The 20301-nt window shown below is 39.6% G+C and overlaps 1 protein-coding gene and 1 pseudogene across 1 annotated transcript in view; both read left to right on the top strand.

Moving 5' to 3' along the window:
- The window catches only part of LOC110308541 (zinc finger protein 58-like), a 9352-nt gene extending 6946 nt beyond the window's left edge, over window positions 1-2406 (top strand). Inside the window, exon 4 of the mRNA XM_021180978.2 lies at window positions 944-2406. Within this exon, the coding sequence (XP_021036637.2) occupies window positions 944-2058 (1115 nt within the window). The 3' untranslated portion in view covers window positions 2059-2406. The remainder of the gene's footprint in view (window positions 1-943) is intronic.
- An 889-nt stretch (window positions 2407-3295) lies between these two features.
- On the top strand, window positions 3296-18641 carry LOC110307699 (annotated as a pseudogene).
- The last annotated feature ends 1660 nt before the right edge of the window (window positions 18642-20301 follow it).

Genomic DNA, 20301 nt, shown 5'->3' with positions numbered 1-20301 from the left:
TCTTTAATTTTCCCTCTGAAATTTCACAAGCCAGGCCTCCATCTTCTACATTGTTCTCAACATTATCTTCCAAGCTCCTACACATCTGACAGAGCTCTTAACACCAAATAGATCTTCTAGCTCAAAGTTCCACAGTCCTCCCCAAAACATGGTCTGGTTGTCACAGGAATACTCTACTATGCTGCTACCAATTTCTGTCTTAGTTAGGGTTTTACTGCTGTGAACAGACACCACACTTTTTTATAAGACAGGCAAGTCTTTAAAAAGGTAACAATTCAAATATGATACACCTGGAAACCATGAAGGTATAGAGTAGTGTAACCTGGAAAGAGAAAGCCAATTGTGATTGTGTGTGATTGGACTGTGATAGTTTGTATATTCTTAGACCAGGGAGTGGTGCCATTTGGAGGTGTGGCCTTGTTGGAGTAGGTGTATCACTGTGGGTGTGGGCATAAGATCCTCACTCTAGATGCCTGGAAGTCAATCTTACACGAGCAGCCTTTGGATGAAGACATAGAACTCTCAGCTCCTCCTGCACCATGCCTGCCTGGATGCTGCCATGCTCTTTGCATTATCGATGCTGGTTAGCTGGAGATAATAAATTAGCGGTGNTTAAGAAGAGACCAGCGTCATTGAGGTGACATTTTCTGGCTTAATGCTGTTACTAAAATGATCTAACAACTTACTTAGCTATTTAACTTTGAAAACTATGACATTATGTCTATGTTCTATTTACTTCTGCAGCTATTCCAGTAGAAGAATAGATTAGTTCACCTACTACATTTTTTGACTTATGTTCAGTGCCTACAACTATTGAAATATACTCTAGATTTGCAGTTATGGTTAAATATGTATAAGTAAAGGTCACTATTCTAAAGATAAGGATTCTAAGTATGATGAATATTTCTCACATTTTGTTCATATGTGAACTCTTGCTCAACAGGAACAACAGGCAATGAATTTAACAATCACAATGAGGCCATTGATCACAACTCTCTAAGTATGCAATGCCAGAGAATTCATACAGGAGAGGAACCCTACTACTTTGAAGACTGTGGTAAGGCCCTTAGTTCTCAGGCAACACTTTCTGTACTCCAGAGACGTTATAGTGGAGACAAACCCTACAAATGTAAAGAATGTCATAAAACACTTAGCAGTCGCTCATCACTTTTAATACACCAGAAATATCATACTGATGAGAAAACCTACAAGTGTGAAAAATGTGGCAAAGGGTTTTTCCGTTCCTCAGATCTTCAGCATCATCAAAAAATTCATACTGGAGAGAAACCATACAAATGTGAAGAGTGCGACAAAGCCTTTCTTCATCACTCATATCTTAGGAAGCACCAGGCAGTTCATACTGGAGAGAAACCCTACAAGTGTGAAGAGTGTGGAAATTCATTTTACTATCCTGCAATGCTGAAGCAGCATCAAAGAATTCATTCTGGAGAGAAACTTGACAAGTGTGAAGAATGTGGGAAAGTATTTTCCTCTGCTTTCTTTCTTAACCAGCATAAGGGAATTGATTCNATAGAGAAAAGGTACAAGTGTGAAGAGTGTGGCAAATCCTTTTGCTATCGTTCATACCTNAGGGAACATTACAGAAGGCATTCTGGAGAATATCCCTACAAGTGCGAAGAATGTGGAAAAGGGTTTTCCCGTTCCTCAAAGCTTCAGGAACATCAAACAATTCATACTGGAGTTAAACCTTACAAGTGTGAAGAGTGTGGGAAATGTTTTTCCTCTTTTACGTCCCTTAAAAGACATCAAATCATCCATTCTGAAGATACTCCCCATGAGTGTGTAGAATGTGGCAAAAGGTTTTCTAGTTCTTCCCGCCTTCAGGAACATCAGAAAATTCACACGGAAGAGAAGCCATACAAATGTGAGGAATGTGACAAAGCCTTTCTTTATCACTCGTTTCTTAGGAGACACAGAGCAGTTCACACTAGAGAGAAACCCTACACGTGTGAAAAGTGTGGAAAATGTTTTTCTTCCTTTACATCCCTGAAAAGACATCAAATCCATTCCATAGACATTTCCCATGAGTGTGTATAATGTGGCAAAAGATTTTCTAGTTCTTCCCACCCACAGGAACATCTAGAAGTTCATACTGGAGAAATCATACACATATGAAGACTGTCACAAAGCCTTTCTTTATCATTCATTTCTTAGGAGACTCGAGGAAGTTCACAGAGAGAAACCATAGAAGTGTGAAGAGTATGGGAAATGTCTGTTCTTTTCTTCAATCCTTAAAAGACATCAAATAATTCATTATGAAGTCAGTCTCTACAAGTGTGGGGAATGTTTAAAGCTCCTTGTATGCTATCTACTCTTTTTTTATAAGTTCTTTTTTTTTTAAGATTTATTTATTATTTATTATATGTAAGTACACTGTAGCTGTCTTCAGACACTCCAGAAGAGGGAGTCAGATCTCGTTACAGATGGTTGTAAGCCACCATGTGGTTGCTGGGATTTGAACTCCGGACCTTCGGCAGAGCAGTCGGGTGCTCTTACCTGCTGAGCTATCTCACCATCCCTGCTGTCTACTCTTAAGAAACACAAATTTGTTCATTTTGAGAGGAACCATACAAATGTGACCAATGTCGGAAAGCCTTATCTTTTGTAATACTTCCCTATTTGAGCACAAGCTAAGTCATACTGGAGTGAAATTTTCCTAGTTTGAAGAATATACCAAAATATTTTACTCTTAATTTACAACTGAAAAAACATTAAAAATTTTCAATGGCAACAGAAACCATAGAAATGTGATCAATGTGGGAAAAAAATCCTTTTCCATTGACTATTATCTGATTCAGCATAAAATGGTTCATATTGGAGAGAAACATCAAAATTTGAAGAGTTAGAGCTTACATTCCAAAATATTCATACTGTAGAAAAACCATACAAGTGTGAACAGTGTCTCTTTGCAGGATCTTACTGCTGTGTACCCACCAAGTTAATTATTTTGAAATGTTAAGTAGGTAATATCCACCAGGAAAATGCTAAGAATGTGATTAGAGGACAGTAGAGATGTTACTTTGATGTAATCTTTCCACCACTCTATAAAGCAGTGGGTTTGGAATGTACTTTGATAAATTTCTTTCTTCTGTGACTATCAGTACACCATGAAATTGTTACCATGCTGTTACATTGTTGTTTAGGTTGCCTGAATCTGAGTACTGGGCCATGGTATAGCTACTGTTGTTTTTCCCAGCAGGGTCACCCAAGCGCCTGTAATAATGTCTCTTATGGGTTTTGTAAGAAGTTCCATAAACTCACATTTCTCACCAAGATGGACTTTGGTGAAATGATCTGCATTGGTGCCTGCCAGCTTGAGGTGAATGAGAATTAATGTTTGTATCCCCAGGAAGTGCTGAAAGAACAGGTTGTCAGTCATGTTTGGTTCCAGAACAGAGAATCTCTTATCTGCTTTAATTAAGAAAGTAGTGTGTGAGTGTGTGTGTATGTGTATCATCATCATTTTCATAGCAACAAATTCACATACTGTAATAGGACCAAAGCAAATGTCACATACTGTGATAAGGACCAAAGCCAAATGCACTCACTGAGCATAGATGATACATTTGATTATTGTTGGGACCTAGGTAAAATATTAAAGCCTAGAGGGAACGTTATGGCCTAGGTGAAATGTTAAAGCCTAGGTGACAGTTACCTGGCATTATAAGGAAACTTTATCACATGTTTCTGCTGCTATTAGGAAATTTTCTAATGTGAAGATTGATTAAATATTCTGTTATATTCTCTGCTCTTGGAAACCAATCACTATAGAAGTCAGTAGAACTTTTTGTGTAGTTACCCGCAATAAACTTGGACCTGAACCAACCATCCAACAGCACTTCCTGTACCTCTGTATAGGTTGTTGTGGTATAAGCTGCTCCTGGGATAGACCCCTATGTGTGAGATATAAAAACTTTATAATACTATTTTGAATTATACATGAGTAACGTTTAAGTTCCCAAGACCTCCCGGGGAACTGACATCTTACTTGGCAGAAAGAGACATGCATGTGGGTAACTGACATCCTGGTTGCCAAGTTAAGACATGAATGTTAGACCAAGTAAGTCCCTGACACAGTGGAATACTTCAACCAATGGGAGCAGGATAAGTGCACAACAAAGACATGTTCCTAAGGAAACCCCCATCCCTAATTCCTAAAGGTAAAATAACTTGGCACAGATGTTTGTAGATTTGGGCTTAAAAATCCTGTAAGATCTAAACTCTATGTCATTGTTCTATTCCCAAATCTGGACCATGGCCCTGGTCAGTCAGTCCTTGGGCGTATGCTCAATAAACTATCTTTGTCTGTAAGATTGGTGTTTGCTTGGTTTGTGAGGCTATGCCTGGTTGACGACTATGAAAACTTGTATGTATGCAGTTCTTCCTTTATTCTTGATACATATACCCAACATTACCTCAAATTTTCTCCTATGGGTACTTTCATTTGCCAGTAATGAAGTAAAGACAGAATTTTCACTTTGTGAACTGTGGCTATAAAATCCAGTGCTGCTAACATAGGGTATTCCTCTGTAATGGCTGCTTTCATAGGTCTGGAGCTATCTATGTATCCTCTCATGAGTGTAACATAGTAAACATTCTTCTTCAGCTGTGAACCATGGGAATATAAGGAAGATGTACTTTCTGGTGCAATAATCAACTGATATTGGAATAACCAATCATCTTCTAATTAGATTTGAAGCTAAGCTCACAAGCTGTAACTAATAACAGGTGGTGTCAATGAGGGGATGAACTGTGCCTGGGGAGGTGATAAGTCCTGGAGAAAATTCTGATAAGTGGGCATAGTAATTAGATGAACCCAAGTTCTTTCAGTTTATTTTCTTTTTTTCTTTTCTACCCAGAAATTTAGGTACCTCTTAAAATCTGCCAGAAAATATGAATTGTGTGATAGAGGTGCAATAATACACAAACTCACAACTGGTCAAATTGTAGGGACACACTGACCTTGTTGGAACACCTATGTCACACCCCTAATGACAAAACTCAGGGATTTATGAGGGAGAAGACGGAACAAGATGGTCAGAGGCAGGTGTAGTGATGTCTACAGTGAAACAGCATTGGCCAGAAATGTCACTGCCATTGCCTTCATGAACTCACAGTGGTTAATAAGTACGTGGACATGTGCAGAAAATAAAACAACTCATAAAGCATGCATACATACATGAAGGCCTTGTTATGCTACACCCTGAGTGGAGCAACTATTGGCAATGGATAGCTCCTGTGGGAGACAGTCGGTCTGAGAGGCATCTAGGTCCAGTCGATTGTCCTAAATCCCTACACGTAGAACAAGCACTAGATGACATTAAGAAAAGCCCATGAAGTAGAGGATAAAATACTTTTAAGGGTAAGAAGTAATAGATGGAGGATTGAGGAGACTCCGTGAAAACATGCGCTGCACATGTGTTCTCCCACAACAAATACCAATTTCAAAACAGTTGATTTTGCACATAACCAAAGTTGATCTGTTTTAGCAGTGATTACATCACATGACTCTGACTGCCATAGAGTTTACAGAGAGACAGCATCTTCCTGGGAAGGCATCATGCAGAGATGACACACAGCCAGACTCACTTAGCATCTCCCACTTGGCTTTGTCATGAGTAAAACGAGAAAGATGAGCAGTGGACTCTCCTATCCCACTTTGTCCGGTGTGCATACTGATCACAACTGCTTTGGTTACTGGTTATCTACAATTATTAACGTTAGTAAAATAGTTTAACAATTGAGTTATTTGGCCGGGCGATGGTGGCCCACGCCTTTAATCCCAGCACTTGGGAGGCAGAGGCAGGCAGATTTCTGAGTTCGAGGCCAGCCTGGTCTACAAAGTGAGTTCCAGGACAGCCAGGGCTAGACAGAGAAACCCTGTCTCGAAAAAACAAACAAACAAACAAACAATTGAGTTATTTGGTGTATAAAAAAATTAAACACAACATATCACATAGTTGATTTTTTTGGTTTTTCTGGTTTTTTGGGTTTTTTCTTTTTCTTTTTTTAGAAAACAGCTTGTAAATGTCATGTGCACAATAAAGAAAACAGAGAAATGACTAAACCTTTAGATCTTGGAGAAAGTGTCTCAGATTCAGGCTTAAATCCCTTCCTTGTCCATAACAATGAAATTATTTTATATTTTAATTTATAATTCTTGATGTGTGTGTGTGTGTGTGTGTGTGTGTGTGTGTGTGTGTATTTCTGAGTAACGGAAGCAGATGTCATTACAAATGGAAATGACCTCTATGGACATATGTTCTAAAAGAGAGTAATTTTTCAGAGCTATACTCTGAGGGAAGCTTGTCAAAGGACCAGCATAAGGTGAAGATTGTTGCAGAAACTCACTCTCTGTTGTCATTGCTCACTTCTCTCTTTTTAAATTTCAAACCCTAGTGTGTACAGTGTTGAAAACATAAAGTAAGATCACACACCAAAATTAGCAAAACCTGAAGAGTACACACCCAGTGAGCTTCTGTACACTTAATATGGATATTCAGAACTTAATCTGAGTAATTCATATTGGATTTAAGACTGTCTGTATTAAATGCACCAACAAATCCAAAATCCATGATGGAGTTGGAACCTAAAAATTAGTTATCTTTTCACAACTCCTGAAAAGCAGCCTCCTCATCCTTAGGGAAATTAGCATGTGCTAAGCCTTGGGTATTCATAGAGGAGACATTTACAAGATCTATGAGACCCTCCGTGCTGAAGGTTATATAAATAGGACTGTAAGTGGGGAGACTCCCTTATTAGAGGAACTTCCTGCATTCATTCAGTGAGTTGCAGTCATGAAGCGCTCCTGATTTCTTACCCAACACCAGTCAGATCTTTAGTAGTGATCCTGCGCTTAAGCTGCTGTTTGAGTCCCCCCTGTTCCTGACTCATCCCTCAATCACACGCCTGTCAGCAATCCCAATACTAACTCACTGTTTCATGAACATAGGGGCTTGGGTGAAGTTTTGTCTTCCACTAGAACCAGCTCTGATGTGAGTAGACAGTCTTTCTTTTTCTTCTACATTGGAAAACAATCACAGAACAGAGTGTCTTTTTAATTGCCATGAGACAACCCATGAAGAGTTTTTCTTTCCTACTTCTGGTTAAAGAGCTGAACAGTCAGCTGCAGAGAGTGTGGCAGCAGGCCAGGTCCTGAGCAGGAGCAGACAGCTTACACCTTGACCTACAATTGAGGCACAAAAGGCTAACTGGGAATGTCATGGCATTCTGTAAACTCAAAGTCCATCCCCATTGACATACCTCATGTGACCAGACCACACCTACTAATCCTTCCTGAACAGTTTCTACCAACTGGGGCCCAAACATTCACTTGTATGAAGCTATAGGATGCCATTCTCATTCTAAACCAAAGTGACTTTAAAGTTACAGAAACTGTTAAATCTGCTGTAATTGTAAGAGGAGAGATTCGCTCCAATAAAGGGCATTGTGGAACTCTGTACTGAGCCATGAAATGTGCCCTGAGCCAAGAGCAAGTCCGTGGAAAGTCTGTCTTATGGAAGTGCAATTTCATTTGAAACACCTGGATCTCCTGGGTCAGCACCCAGAGACAATGGAAACTTTGCAGTGGGTCCTGACATTATGCCAACATGGGAACAGGACTTGACAGCAGTGGCCACAGTGTCCAGATTTTGTAGGCTATGAGGTGCAACATGTAGGTCAAAAGTGAACTTTTCAGCATTCTTACAGAGAAGTGCTTCTGGTGCAATTTCTGTGATGTACAGGGTCCCTCTAACAGTCCCTGTGGGGTCACATAACATTGAACAACCAGGTCCTATGAATATATGAATAAAGCCACAGAGATGGAGTTTGGGGTTGGCAAATTCTTTGTAGGCTAATTCATTTTATTCAGGGTCTCAGATGCCAGGTATGTGATGTTATAGGGACTGAGTGTTACCAATGCACTTTATATATATAAAGAATTGATGAGGAAAAATTATTTTTATATCCTAACTTGGGTGAACTGAGAGAAGTTCAAGGAAGATACTTTTGACTTTCAAAATATTGTCCCATAGCAATAATTTAAGCACCAGAGAAGCCAAAGCTAGTTGCACCAGATAAATCAAACCTCTGCATAGGGAACTCCAATAATGGATGGTGGGCTAGTATACACATCAGTGTGATCCCAGGAACTGTGGATCCTTACTCCTGGGAGAGCAAGGTAAGCATGAGCTCAGGGAATGCCTGATGATTAATATTCTCCTGAGTTGTGAAAACCCAGGGAAATGTTGCAGCAATTCTGGTAGAACTCTCAGAAAAACTAACAGTCTTAAATAAGCTAATGGGATGGATTCTGGGAGATTCTTACTAGTAAACAACAGGAAGCAGGACTTTAACTTTGTTCAATAATTTAAGTAATCTCTGTCTATTGACCAACTTCCTACACTCTATGGATTCCAATATTCACATGAGAACTATTTCCTGCAGTGGCTTCTGATCTGTCTACAGCTTGTAGTTGATTTTTAGAAGAGCCATTGCACAGGGCATTCACTCCAGAGTGATGGCTCTTAGGCCTTGTAGTGATCGCCTGTGAATAATTGGTGGTTATATAAGATTCATGGTGTTGTTCTTTTATGGAGGCTTTTGTTTTGTTTTTTGTTTGTTTGTTTGTTTTTTCGTTTTGTTTTGTTTTGTTTTTTGCTGTGCATTGTAATGCCAACTGCGGGCCCCAAACCTCCACATTCTTCCTTGAGAATTTCAGAAGCTTAGCATGACCTCAAACATAAAACAGTCCTGGTAAACCTGCAATCATCATCATCTTCTTCTTCTTCTTTCTTTAGATGAAATGTTTTCTTCATTTACATCCCAAATGTTTCCCCCACTTCCTGTCATCTCTCCCAGAGTTCTTCACCCCATTCCTCTTCATGGGGTTTTGTCATTTGTTTGTCAATTGTTGATCTTATTTAAGTTCAGGAAGTTTTCCACTGTGTCAGTGTGCTCCAGGCTATTTCCCAATTTCTCTTTTATTAGATAAAGTGTATCTGGTTTTATGTGGTGGTTTTGTAGCAAGGTAATAAATACAGACCTATTTTCTTTCTTCTACTTGTAGACATCCAGTTAGACCAGCACCCATTTGTTGATGATGCTTTCTTTTTTCCCACTGTATGGTTTTGGCTTCTTTGTCAAAGATCAAGTGTCCATAGGTGTGTGGGTTTACAGTTATGGAACACTTCACAAATTGAGGTATCATCTTTTCTAGGGGCCGTGCTAAAATCATTCAACTTTTAGTATATGTGTTGCCAAAGCCAGCACCAAAACTGGCATTCTTTTTTTTTTTTTTTTCTTTTTGGTTTTTCGAGACAGGATTTCTCTGTATAGCCCTGGCTGTCCTGGAGCTCACTTTGTAGACCAGGCTGGCCTCGAACTCAGAAATCCTCCTGCATCTGCCTCCCAAGTGCTGGGATTAAAGGCGTGCGCCACCACGCCCGGCCAAAACTGGCATTCTTATCAAGACTTTTTGGTTACCTAATGGTTCCCTCAGACAACTCCTAGATCAGATAAGAGGTTTTGATATGCCAGAATAGACTTGCTAAAAGGCCCTTTGTGTAACAATCAATAGAATTCTGCAAAACTCCTAGACAGTCACAAGCTGATTCCTCTGCTGCTTTTTCTAAAGCTTATCACTGTAAGACCCCCCAACTCATGATGTGTTTCTTTGGCCCCTAGAAATGAAGCCCAGCATGGGGTTCTTTGTTCTTTTCCCCTCACCTTGAAAGAAAGGTGACTGCTGGGTGACCCACCCAGGCATTTGACCTTTTGTGTAAAGGGATCAAGAATGTTTTACACAACTTCCCCAGTGTCTGTTATCTAATTCTCCCCTCACTTTCTGGGAGAGATGAGCTGTAATTCACCATCCCTGTTTTTTGTTTTGTTTTGTTTTTTTACGATGTTTATCCTATCCTTCCCTCACTTTACAATTCATTCTTTAAAAACCCTCGACTGCAATTGCTGGGGGTTGATCCCCTCTGCCCCTGTGTGGGTTACGAGCTTGGTCTCAGTATGCTGATAATATTTGCATAAACCTCATGCGATATTGCATCAAGAACGGTTTCTCTCGAGTTATTAGGGCATCGGCTCATCCCAGGACTTGAGCGAGGGTCTCCCCAGAAACAGGGATCTTTCAATCACATCTTGCAGTGTCTCTTTCTCTTATCATCTTGGTAACTCAGTACACTGACAGCTATTCACAGGGTGTCAATACAGGAGAACAAGGCTCCCTTATGCATGTGCAGTACTGGATATTAAGCCAAAGCCTCCTTCTTTCTAGGCTAGTGCTTTGTCCCTGAAGAAGCCCTCTGTCTGTTTTTCCACTTTTGATTTAGAAACAGCCTTCAAGGTTTCCCCTACCTGATTTGTACTGAGGAACCTTCTGCGATTACCTCCAGAGTAGCTGGAAGCATAAGGAAGGTCACCCAAGGGGGTTTCCAAGTTAATCTTAAACAGATAAGGCTCATCCCCACATTTGGTTACTGCTGCTGGCATTATAAGCAAAACTGCGGACATGTTATTTCCCTCTCTCCTCCTCTTTTTTGGGTCAGTCCCACTACATGCCTCTGGCTCTTCTAGAACTAGAGTTTCTCCTGTCTCTGCCTCCGAAGTCACTACAGGCATAGGACTTCATTGCTTTTCAAGCTTTAGTAACATTTTTACAATACATAGATTGAAGATAAATATCAACTTGTTGATGAGAAACAACTTGTAAACTTAACAAACATCATGTGGAAAGGCTTGATTCACAAACATCTGTGATGAATCTGGATATTTCTGTTTGTTTTTGTTTTGTTTTGTTTTGTTTTGTTTTGAGACAGGGTTTCACTGTGTAGCCCTGGCAGGCCTGGGACTCACTGTGTAAACAAGGCAGCCAGGAACTCAGAGGTGCCTGAATTTGCTTACAGTGAGCTGGGATTAAAGGTGAGTACCACCACCTCAGCCTGTGAATCCTGAATGTCAAAAGCAATCTGACTTCTGTTTCTGCTCTCTGTCCTCTGTAAGGAAACTTTATTTTGTGCTGGGCACCTGCTCTCAATTACTAAAAGATAAGCTCCTGACAACTTCCCTCTGACTATATTACTTGCATGTAATTAAAATGGTATAAAAGCAGATTGGGAGTGAAGAAGTAACAAAATTCGAGGCTTTTGGGCCCAGGCTTGGGAGTGTGGCTTTTGTGGCTTAGTGCTCCAGGTGCTGGTCATAAAACAGATAGTGACATTCCTTCCTCCACCCACCCACTTCCTGGGTTCAAAGAGTGTTCATTCAAAGAATGGCACCCTGACCATTACTGGAACCTACAATGCAAATGTGCTATCTTTAGGGGCTCTTAGATTGTTAGGGGCTCTTAGAAACTGTCTTGAGAGATAACCTGACACTTGTGACTTTGTACTTCCTTGTGACTCTTAACTGGTATTTTTGGTATTTTCCAACAACGCCCTCCCCACCTCCATGAGTTGTGGTTTCTTCCTTTAAATACCCCCTTACTCAGCTACTCGGGGCGCCATGGTCCTCTACCCCTGCGTGGTGTATGACCATGGGCCCGAGAACGCTCTCGAATAAAAAATCCTCTTGCAGTTGCAGCAAGATCGTTTCTTGTGGGTGATTTTGGGGTGTTCGCCTCTCCTGAGTCAGAACGTGGGGGAGTCCTCATGTTGTGGGTCTTTCAGGAGAAGATAAATCTGCCTCAGCCTCAGAATTGTCTGGGGTCATGCTACAATGTTGTCTAATTGTCTTTTTTCTTTTTAATCCTCACTCCTGTGCTGGAGAACTTGTTGACTGACTGAGCTGGCTTGGTCATTATACTATGGCGTAAACATTAAAAATGATATTGAGGTGCTCTGAGCTGCTCAGGGTCCTGTGATTGACACATTGTCGGCTCCTCATCCTGTCTTATTGGTGGTTTCATTCATGTATTGCTACTTTTCACTTCAGACCGGTGTTTGTGAGCTTGAGACTGTCCCCTGACATTGAAGTCTATTGGTATTTATTTTACTATTAACGGTTTTAATTAATTAACAGTGTGGAATCATTCACTGGTTTTTATTTCAAGAAATGCTGTCATTCAGGGATGTGGCTCTAGATTTCTCTCCAGAAGAGAGGAAAACCCTAAAACCTGCTCAGTCAGATCTGTACAGGGACGTGATACTGGAGAGTTGGAGCAACCTTGATTTCCTGGACAAGAATAGCATCCATACTGAACTCTTTTTCACCATCAATGTGTAGCTTCCTATTGATATTTCGTTCTATTATATCCTTCCTTTTAAGGAAATATTGGGGAGATTCCTGTATAGCTTAGAAACATCTTGCTTTTCTCTCTGTGTTTGTAGGTCTGTATGTTTCCTCCCTTCTAGTGGGAATCTTAGAAAGGTTATTTATATATTTCACAATTCAATTATGTAATGAATTAATTTTTTTATGATTTCTTTTATTCCAACATCTCTTTCCTTATCAGCATTGTACTAGTAGAGCCTATTTCCAGGAGAACACTCAGCGTTGTTCTTCTTTTTAACAAACAGGTCTTGCCATCACTAAGCCATACTTGGTAACATGTTTGGAGCAAAAGCAAGGGTCTTCAGGTGTGAAACAACAAAGAGCAGGCACCGTGCCTCCAGGTGTGTAGAAATGAGGGAATCAGTGGATAGATGAGACATCCAAAGATACAACAGAAAGCCAGCATCTACCGTGAACATTGACATTATGTTGTGGTAGACATTGTTTCTAAGTATTACTTTTCATTTCTTCTGCTCTAATGCAAAGATGTCCCTCAGACATCTATAATTGTATAAATGTCTATGCTTGTATTTGCTCTCTGGTGAGCTCTACTTATTCTGAACGAGTATGCAAAATTCCTCATTTTGTTGAGTATACATTATAATGCAAGACACAGGGAGATACCACGCAAAGCTGGTCTGACAGGTGAAGAGCAGGCTGACCTAGAAAGACCTTTCCACCCTGAAGATGTTTTGAATTGGGAGACGTTTTATGCATGTATTTATCCTTCTTGGATTGGAGTTTAGCTTCTAGTGCCTTCTGCAGGGTGTATCTGTGGATAAATATTGGTTAAATCTGACCTTGACATGGAATATCTTGTTTTCTACCTCTGTGGTAGGCTTGGATGGCATCCATGGTTCCTTAGAGTCTGCCAGACATCTGTCTGTTCATGCCCTTCTGGGTTTAGAGCCTCTGTTCAGAAGTCAGGTGTAATTCTAGTAGGTCTCCCTGTATATGTTACTTGGCTTTGTTCCCTTGCAGCTTTTAATATTCTTTCCTTGTTCAGTATGCTTAGTGTTTTGATTATTATCTGGCATAGGGACTTTCTTCTCTGGGCCAATCTATTTGTTGTTCTGTAAGCTTCTTGTACCTTTAAAGACATCTCCTTCTTTAAGTTTGGAACATTTTCTTCTATGATGTTGTTAGAAATATTTTCTAGGTCTGTGTGCTGGCACTCTTCTCCTTTTTTTTCTATTCCTATCTTTCTTAGGCTTGATCTTTTCATGGTGTCCCATATTTTCTCCACGTTTTGTACCAGGAATTCTTTCTGTCTTTCTTTTTTTCTTTTTTTCTTTTTTTCTTTCTTTCTTTCTTTCTTTCTTTATTTCTTTCTTTCTTTCTTTCTTTCTTTTTTGTTTTTTTTGAGACAGGGTTTCTTTGTATATCCCTGGCTGTCCTGGAACTCACTTTGTAGACCAGGCTGGCCTCGAACTCAGAAATCCTCCTGCCTCTGCCTCTGGAGTGCTGGGATTAAAGGCGGGTACCACTAATCCCGGCTTGTCAGGAATTCTTTAGGAACATTTTCTTTGACATCTTTATCAATTTCTTCTACATCTGAGATTCTCTCTTATATTCTGCTGGTGATGCTTATCAAAGTAGTTCCTGTTAGCATGCTTTAGCTCTCCTGCCTTCAGGATTCCTTCAGTTTGTGTTTTCTTTATTTCTTCCATTTTTGTTTTCAGGTCTTGGAACAGTTTCACTCATTTCCTTTACTCCTTTGTATATTTATTTATTTAATTATATTGGCTTTCTTTAAGAGATGTATTGATTACCTTCAATTTTTTGAGTTTTCATGAATTTCTTTAAGGGATTTATTCATTTCCTCTTTAAGGACCTCTATTATCTTCATATAGTTGGATTTAACATCTTTTGTTTGTGCTTCAGCAGTGTTGGAATATTCAGGGCTTGCTATAGTAAGATAGCTGATCTCTGGTGGTGACATATTGCCTAGGTTGTTGTTTTTTCCTACACTGGCCTCTAGCCATCTGGGTTTGGCATAGTTATGAGTTTTGGTCTTGATTTCTGCATTTGTCTTACCTAATGGGCTTTTTTTTTTATATATATAGTATCTATTTCCTCTCTGGTCTTCTGGCCTAGGTGGCCTGTATTTATGGTGACAGGTGAGTCTACTGGTTCACTATGGTGCCTCCAATGTGGTTTTGAAAGCCTGGGTGATCTCTAGCCTTTTGGGTGCTGGCATGGCCTTTGGGCTCGGGGTGCTCACTTTGTATCTGGGGGGTCTGAGGTTTTTCCTGGGTTCCGAGTTCCAGTTGTCCTCTGATTCTTCTAGTTTTATGGGCTGGGATATGGTGATGAGGGGAATGTGAGTTGTTTGGGCAAAGCTGTGTGGGCTCTAAGGAGTGTTTCTGGCCTGCAGGCATGGCTTTATCTTAGTTTCTGGGTACCAGCATGGCCTTTGCCAAAGTAGGGGGCTTCTGCTATAGATATAAGCCCTACAATTTAAATTTAAGAAATAAAAAAACTTATTCATAACATTTTGTAATATTATGAATATAAACATGATACTTCCAGTTATGTTAGAGCTAGTAAAATGCTTTGTTGCAGAGTCTAGTCACTAGACCTGTAGGAAGCATGTCTACATTTAACATGAGTCCAAAAGGAAGAAGGGAACACGTGTTCCCCTCTAAAGGTCTCCTGCTGATTTTTTTTTAGACTTCCTTCTTGTGTGTATAGGGCCACTGGCTTCCAGATTTGTTCAGTAGGCATTGAGTACAAAGTGATTATAGTGGGTGTCTCCACTGCTTGAGAGATTTAGGGTGTTATCCTCCCTAGCATGAGAGAATCTATCCTCCTATATTGAGAGACTTGAGGAGTAATTCATCTCTCCTACAGATAAGGAAAGCCTGGTTTGGCTTACAGGTCAGAGGGAGACAGGAGCAGCAGATGCTGGCAAGTCCTATTCCCCAAGCTTCCTATTCCTGTGATGTGTAGCCGTCCAGCAGCCACGGGCAAACTAGGTTTACCTGAAAGTGGGGCTGGAAATAAGATAAGGGGGAGAGAAGAATGAAGCCAAGACAAAGGTCCTGATCAAGGCTCAAAGTTTAATAATAAGCTTTGGATATATAAAGGAAAAAAATCCACAAAACCCATCCCCTTCCTCAGATGGAGTATGTTGTAGCATCAGGGTCAGCGCAGGCAGCCAAAAAAATCAAAGTTCCCATGGGAACCTGCAACTGCAGCCAAGACAGATGTCTTTGTCAAGGTTAATAAGACCTGTCATGGCAAATGTTCAAGGTCTGCTTAGCCTGCTCAAGGATGGGAAAACTGCTCAGCCTTTTCAAGGCTGGGAAAGGCTGACTCAAAGCTGAGAAGGCTACAATGATGAGTCTAACATGCCACACTCTGATAAGTCTGTGTTCCATCAGAGGGTAAGTATGCAACTGGATCCTAGCAGTGTCCTCCATGCAGATAGAGTGTGTAGCTTTAACCCCTTTAACTCAAGAATTCAGTTTCGATATATTTTTTTTTTCAGTATGTCTGATTTTGAATGTTATTCGATATTAAGCAATATTTAAATTGAACTTCAGTGTGTTTGAGATACCTGTCTTATGCTTAACTTTGGCATGTACAAAGCACAGTCAAATGGAAGGTGTAAATTTGCTTCTCCCTCCAATATTGTCTCTATAAATGAATTACTTTTATACTTACCATGAATATAATCACAGTTCTTGTCACAGTGAGGATAGGTTATCGGTGATAATATGACTATATTAATTACCTTTGTTGTAACAGCTTACACTAAATTAGTGACTCTCATAGTATTCTGATATAATAAATGAAAGTAATTTATCTTTGTTAAAAATTCCATCCTCAAAGATTCATTGCCTTGATTCCTTTACAGCAGTGGTTCTCAACCTTTGTCATGCTACAAGCCTTTAATACAGTTCCTCATGTTGTAGTGACCTTAACCACAAAATTGTTTTCATTGCTACTACATAACTATAAACATGCCTGTGAAAGATTCCTTTGTCATCACCCACAGGTTAAGAACAACTGCTTTATAGTGTGCCTTTATTAAATCTAAATGAGGCCTACAGATTTTCTACATTAAGTAACTTGTTTTATCATAAAGAATACAATCAGAGGAGAAAATAGTAATGTTGATGTCTTAAACAACTCTAAGAGTGAAAAGTGTACAATTAATTATCACCACAGTTCTTGTCCTGACTTATTTTCTCCAGAAGGCTACAGTTTAAAAGAATTAGCAAAGACATAAGTGATTAGATAAACATCTTTAATCATTGGTTTTAAAAACGTGAATAAAAGTTTATAACCTCAGGAACAATTACTTCATATGAGAGGCAAGGCAGTTTCAGTTCCATCCATTCAATTTGTTTAATGTTGCAAGACATTAGCTCTTCCAGAGCTGCAGGTGCACCGTGTGAGAACATTTTCTCGGTAGGATTCATCAGCTGGGGCAACAGTCAGGCAAAGCAAAGTCCCATTGGGCTGTTCAGTAACAGGCACTATTTCAATGCCTCAGAAAATTGCACACATTTGTAAACACCCAAGGTGTGTGTGAAACCATTGGGAGACAGTAATTTCACACATGAGTTTCTTTCCTAGAAAGTTCCATAACATTCTTTTCTAACACATTTACATAACATGCTCATGTTAGTGAAATTCATCTCATCAAATTGCTTTATGAATATCTTGTAATTTTCCCCATCACATATTTTGTTATAAGGATATAAGTGTACAATAAATTTTGTTTTTGTTTTGATGATGGCCCAATCTCACACAATCACAGTTAACTTTCTCTCTCCAGGCTACACTGTTTTATGCCTTCATGGATGTCCAGCTAGATCATATTCATATTGTTTAATGGGCTCGTTAATAAAATGACCTTACAACTTACACAGATATTTAACTTTGAAAAACATGACATGTCTATGTTCTATTTGGTTCTGCAGTTATTCTATTAGAAGGATAACTTACATCACCTACTATATTTTTTGACTTATGTTCAGAGCCTACAACTATTGAAATATACTGTAGATTTTTCATTTATGGCTAAATGTGGGAGTAAAGGTCTCTGTTTCAAAGATAAACATTGTAAGTATGACGAACATTTCTTAGCTTTTATTCATATCTTAACTTTTGCTCAACAGTAACAACAGGCAATGAGTTTATCTATCTGAGCGAAGCCATTGATCACAAATTTCTTAAGTTTTCAATGCCAGAGAATTCAAACAGGAGAGAAATCCTACAACTATGAAGAATGTGGTAAAGCCCTTAGTTCTCAGTCAACACGTTCTATATGCCAGACATGTTGTATTGGAGAGAAACCCTACATGTGTAAAGAATATCATAAAAGCCTTAGTAGTCTCTCATCACTTTTTTTTAAATTTATTATATGTAAGTACACTGTAGCTGTCTTCAGACACTCCAGAAGAGGGAGTCAGATCTCATTACAGATGGTTGTGAGCCACCATGTGGTTGCTGGGATTTGAACTCTGAACCTTCGGAAGAGCAGTTGGGTGCTCTTACCCACTGAGCCATCTCACCAGCCCCTCTCATCACTTTTAATACACCAGAAATATCATACTGATGAAAAATCCTACAAGTGTGAAGAATGTGGAAAATCATTTTCCTCTGCTTTAGTCCTTAACCAACATAAAGGAATTGATTTGGGAGGGGAGGGGGAAGGTGCAGGTGTCTAGAGTGTGGCAAACCCTTTTGCTGTCTTTCATATCTTAGGGAACATTACAGAAGGCATTCTGGAGAGTATCCCTACAAGTGCGAAGAATGTGGCAAAGGGTTTTCCCAGTCTCCAAAGCTTCAGGAACATCAAACAATTCATACTGGAGTTAAACCCTACAAGTGTGAAGAATTTGGCAAAAGTTTTTCCTTATCTTCATACCTTAGAAGACATCAAACAATTCACTCTGAAGACAAACCCTTCATGTGGAAAGCCTGTGGCAAATGGTTTTCCTTTTCTTCCAAACTTAGAGGACAGAAAACAATTCATTTTGAAGATAATCCTTACAAATCTAAGGAATGTGACCATACGTTATCCTGTTCTCCATATCTTCAGAAGAATCAAATAACTCACACTGGAGAGAAATTATCCAAGTGTGAAGAATGTCATAAAGCCTTTTGTTCTCACACAGTTCTTAGCAGACACAAGACAGTTCATACTGAAGAGAAACCCTACAAGTGTGGGAAGTAACCGGTTTTCCTCTTTTAAATCCCTTAAAAGACATCAAATAATCCATTCTCAAGACATTCCCCATTGTTGCGGTGGTAAATCTTCTCCCAGATATGCTCCAGCAATGAAAACACAACAGAGTTAATATGAATACATGCTGTGCACCTAGACTGGGCAGATCTACCTTTACACTACCATCTTCCACAGCTTATGAGACCCCCTTAGGACTTGGGGTTTCTCCAGGCCATGTGCTTCTGCTCTGCTTTTCTTCTTCTTCCTCCTCCTCCACATCCTCTCCCTCTTCCATTTTCTCTGTCTTCTCCCTCCCACCTTCTGGTCCACCTTCCCCTTTATCTGCCCAATCATCAGTTCTCCTTTATTTTACAAATTAAGGTGGGAAGAAGGTTTACAGGAAATCACTTGAGTACTGACTCAAGCCTAGTTTACAACCACTCACAAAAGAACAGAATTAACATCAAATATAATTAGCCCCTGGACTATCCACAACACCCCATGAGTGGGTATAATATGGCAAAAGATTTTCTTGCTCTGCACGCCTTCAGAAACATCAAAAATTTCATACTGAAGAGAAACCCTACAAATGTGAAGACTGTCACAAAGCTTTTCTTTATCACTGGTTTCTTAGGCGACACAAAGCAGTTCACACTGAAGAGAAACCACGTGTGAAGAGTGTGGGAAATGTTTTTCATTTTCTTCAGCCCTTAGACGACATCAAACAATTCATTGTGAAGACAGGCCCTTCAAGGGTGGGGAATGTGGCAAAGCTTTTTCTACACGGTCTACCATTAAGAAACACAAGTTTGTACATTCTGGAGAGGAACCATAGATGTGTGAACAATGTGGGGAAAGCCTTGTCTTCTAATACTTCCCCGTTTCAGCACAAGCTAAGTCATACTAGAGTGAAATCTTACTAGTGTGAAGAATGTAACAAAATATTTTATTCCACAACTGAAGAAACATAATAGAGTACAATGTCAAGAGAAACCATAGAAATGTGATCAATGGAAAATCTTTTCCATTGACTGCTATCAGCATGAAATAGTTCCTACTGGAGAGCAACACCACAACTCTGAAGAGTGTGGCAAAATGTTTGCCTGTGTCTCCCAACTGAAGGGACATGGAACAATTCATTGTCAAGAGAAATCCTACACATGTTCCAAGGACTTTTGTACCAGCCAATAACTTCCTGTACACATGAGAGCTCATACCAAAGAGAAACCACACAAGTGTAAACCACGTCCAAAACCTTTTCCTACTCTTATACCTTCTCCACAAATTATATCATATGTTATATATATATTTACTCTAATTTAGACCTTAAACACTAAAATATTCATACTGGAGAAAAACCATACAAGTGTGAAGAATATCTATCTCATTGCATGCCCTAACTCTGTGTACCCACTATGATATTTTTTACAAAGCTTTATTTTATGTATGGAAGTATACTTTGCTCTCTTCAGACACACCAGAAGAGGGCATTAGATCCCATTACAGATGGTTGTGAGCCACCATGTGGGTGCTGGGAATTGAACTCAGGAACTCTGGAAGAACAGTCAGTGCTCTTAACCTCTGAGCCATCTCTCCAGCCCTAATTATTTTTGAAATGTTAAATGCCTAATGTCCATGAGCACAAATGCTAAGAATATGATCAGATAACAGTAAAGACACATCTTTGATGTAATATCCCACCACTCTATAATCCAGTGTGTTTGAATTATACCTTGATTAATAAATTTCTTTCTTCTGTGACTGTCAGTGAACCATCAAATTGTTACCATGCTGTTACATGGTTGTTCTGTGAC

The sequence above is a fragment of the Mus caroli genome, chromosome 13 (genome assembly GCF_900094665.2).
Source record: "Mus caroli chromosome 13, CAROLI_EIJ_v1.1, whole genome shotgun sequence".
Lineage (NCBI taxonomy): Eukaryota > Metazoa > Chordata > Mammalia > Rodentia > Muridae > Mus > Mus caroli.
Note: the sequence above shows the minus strand (reverse complement) of the source record. Positions and strands in the feature narration are given on the sequence as shown.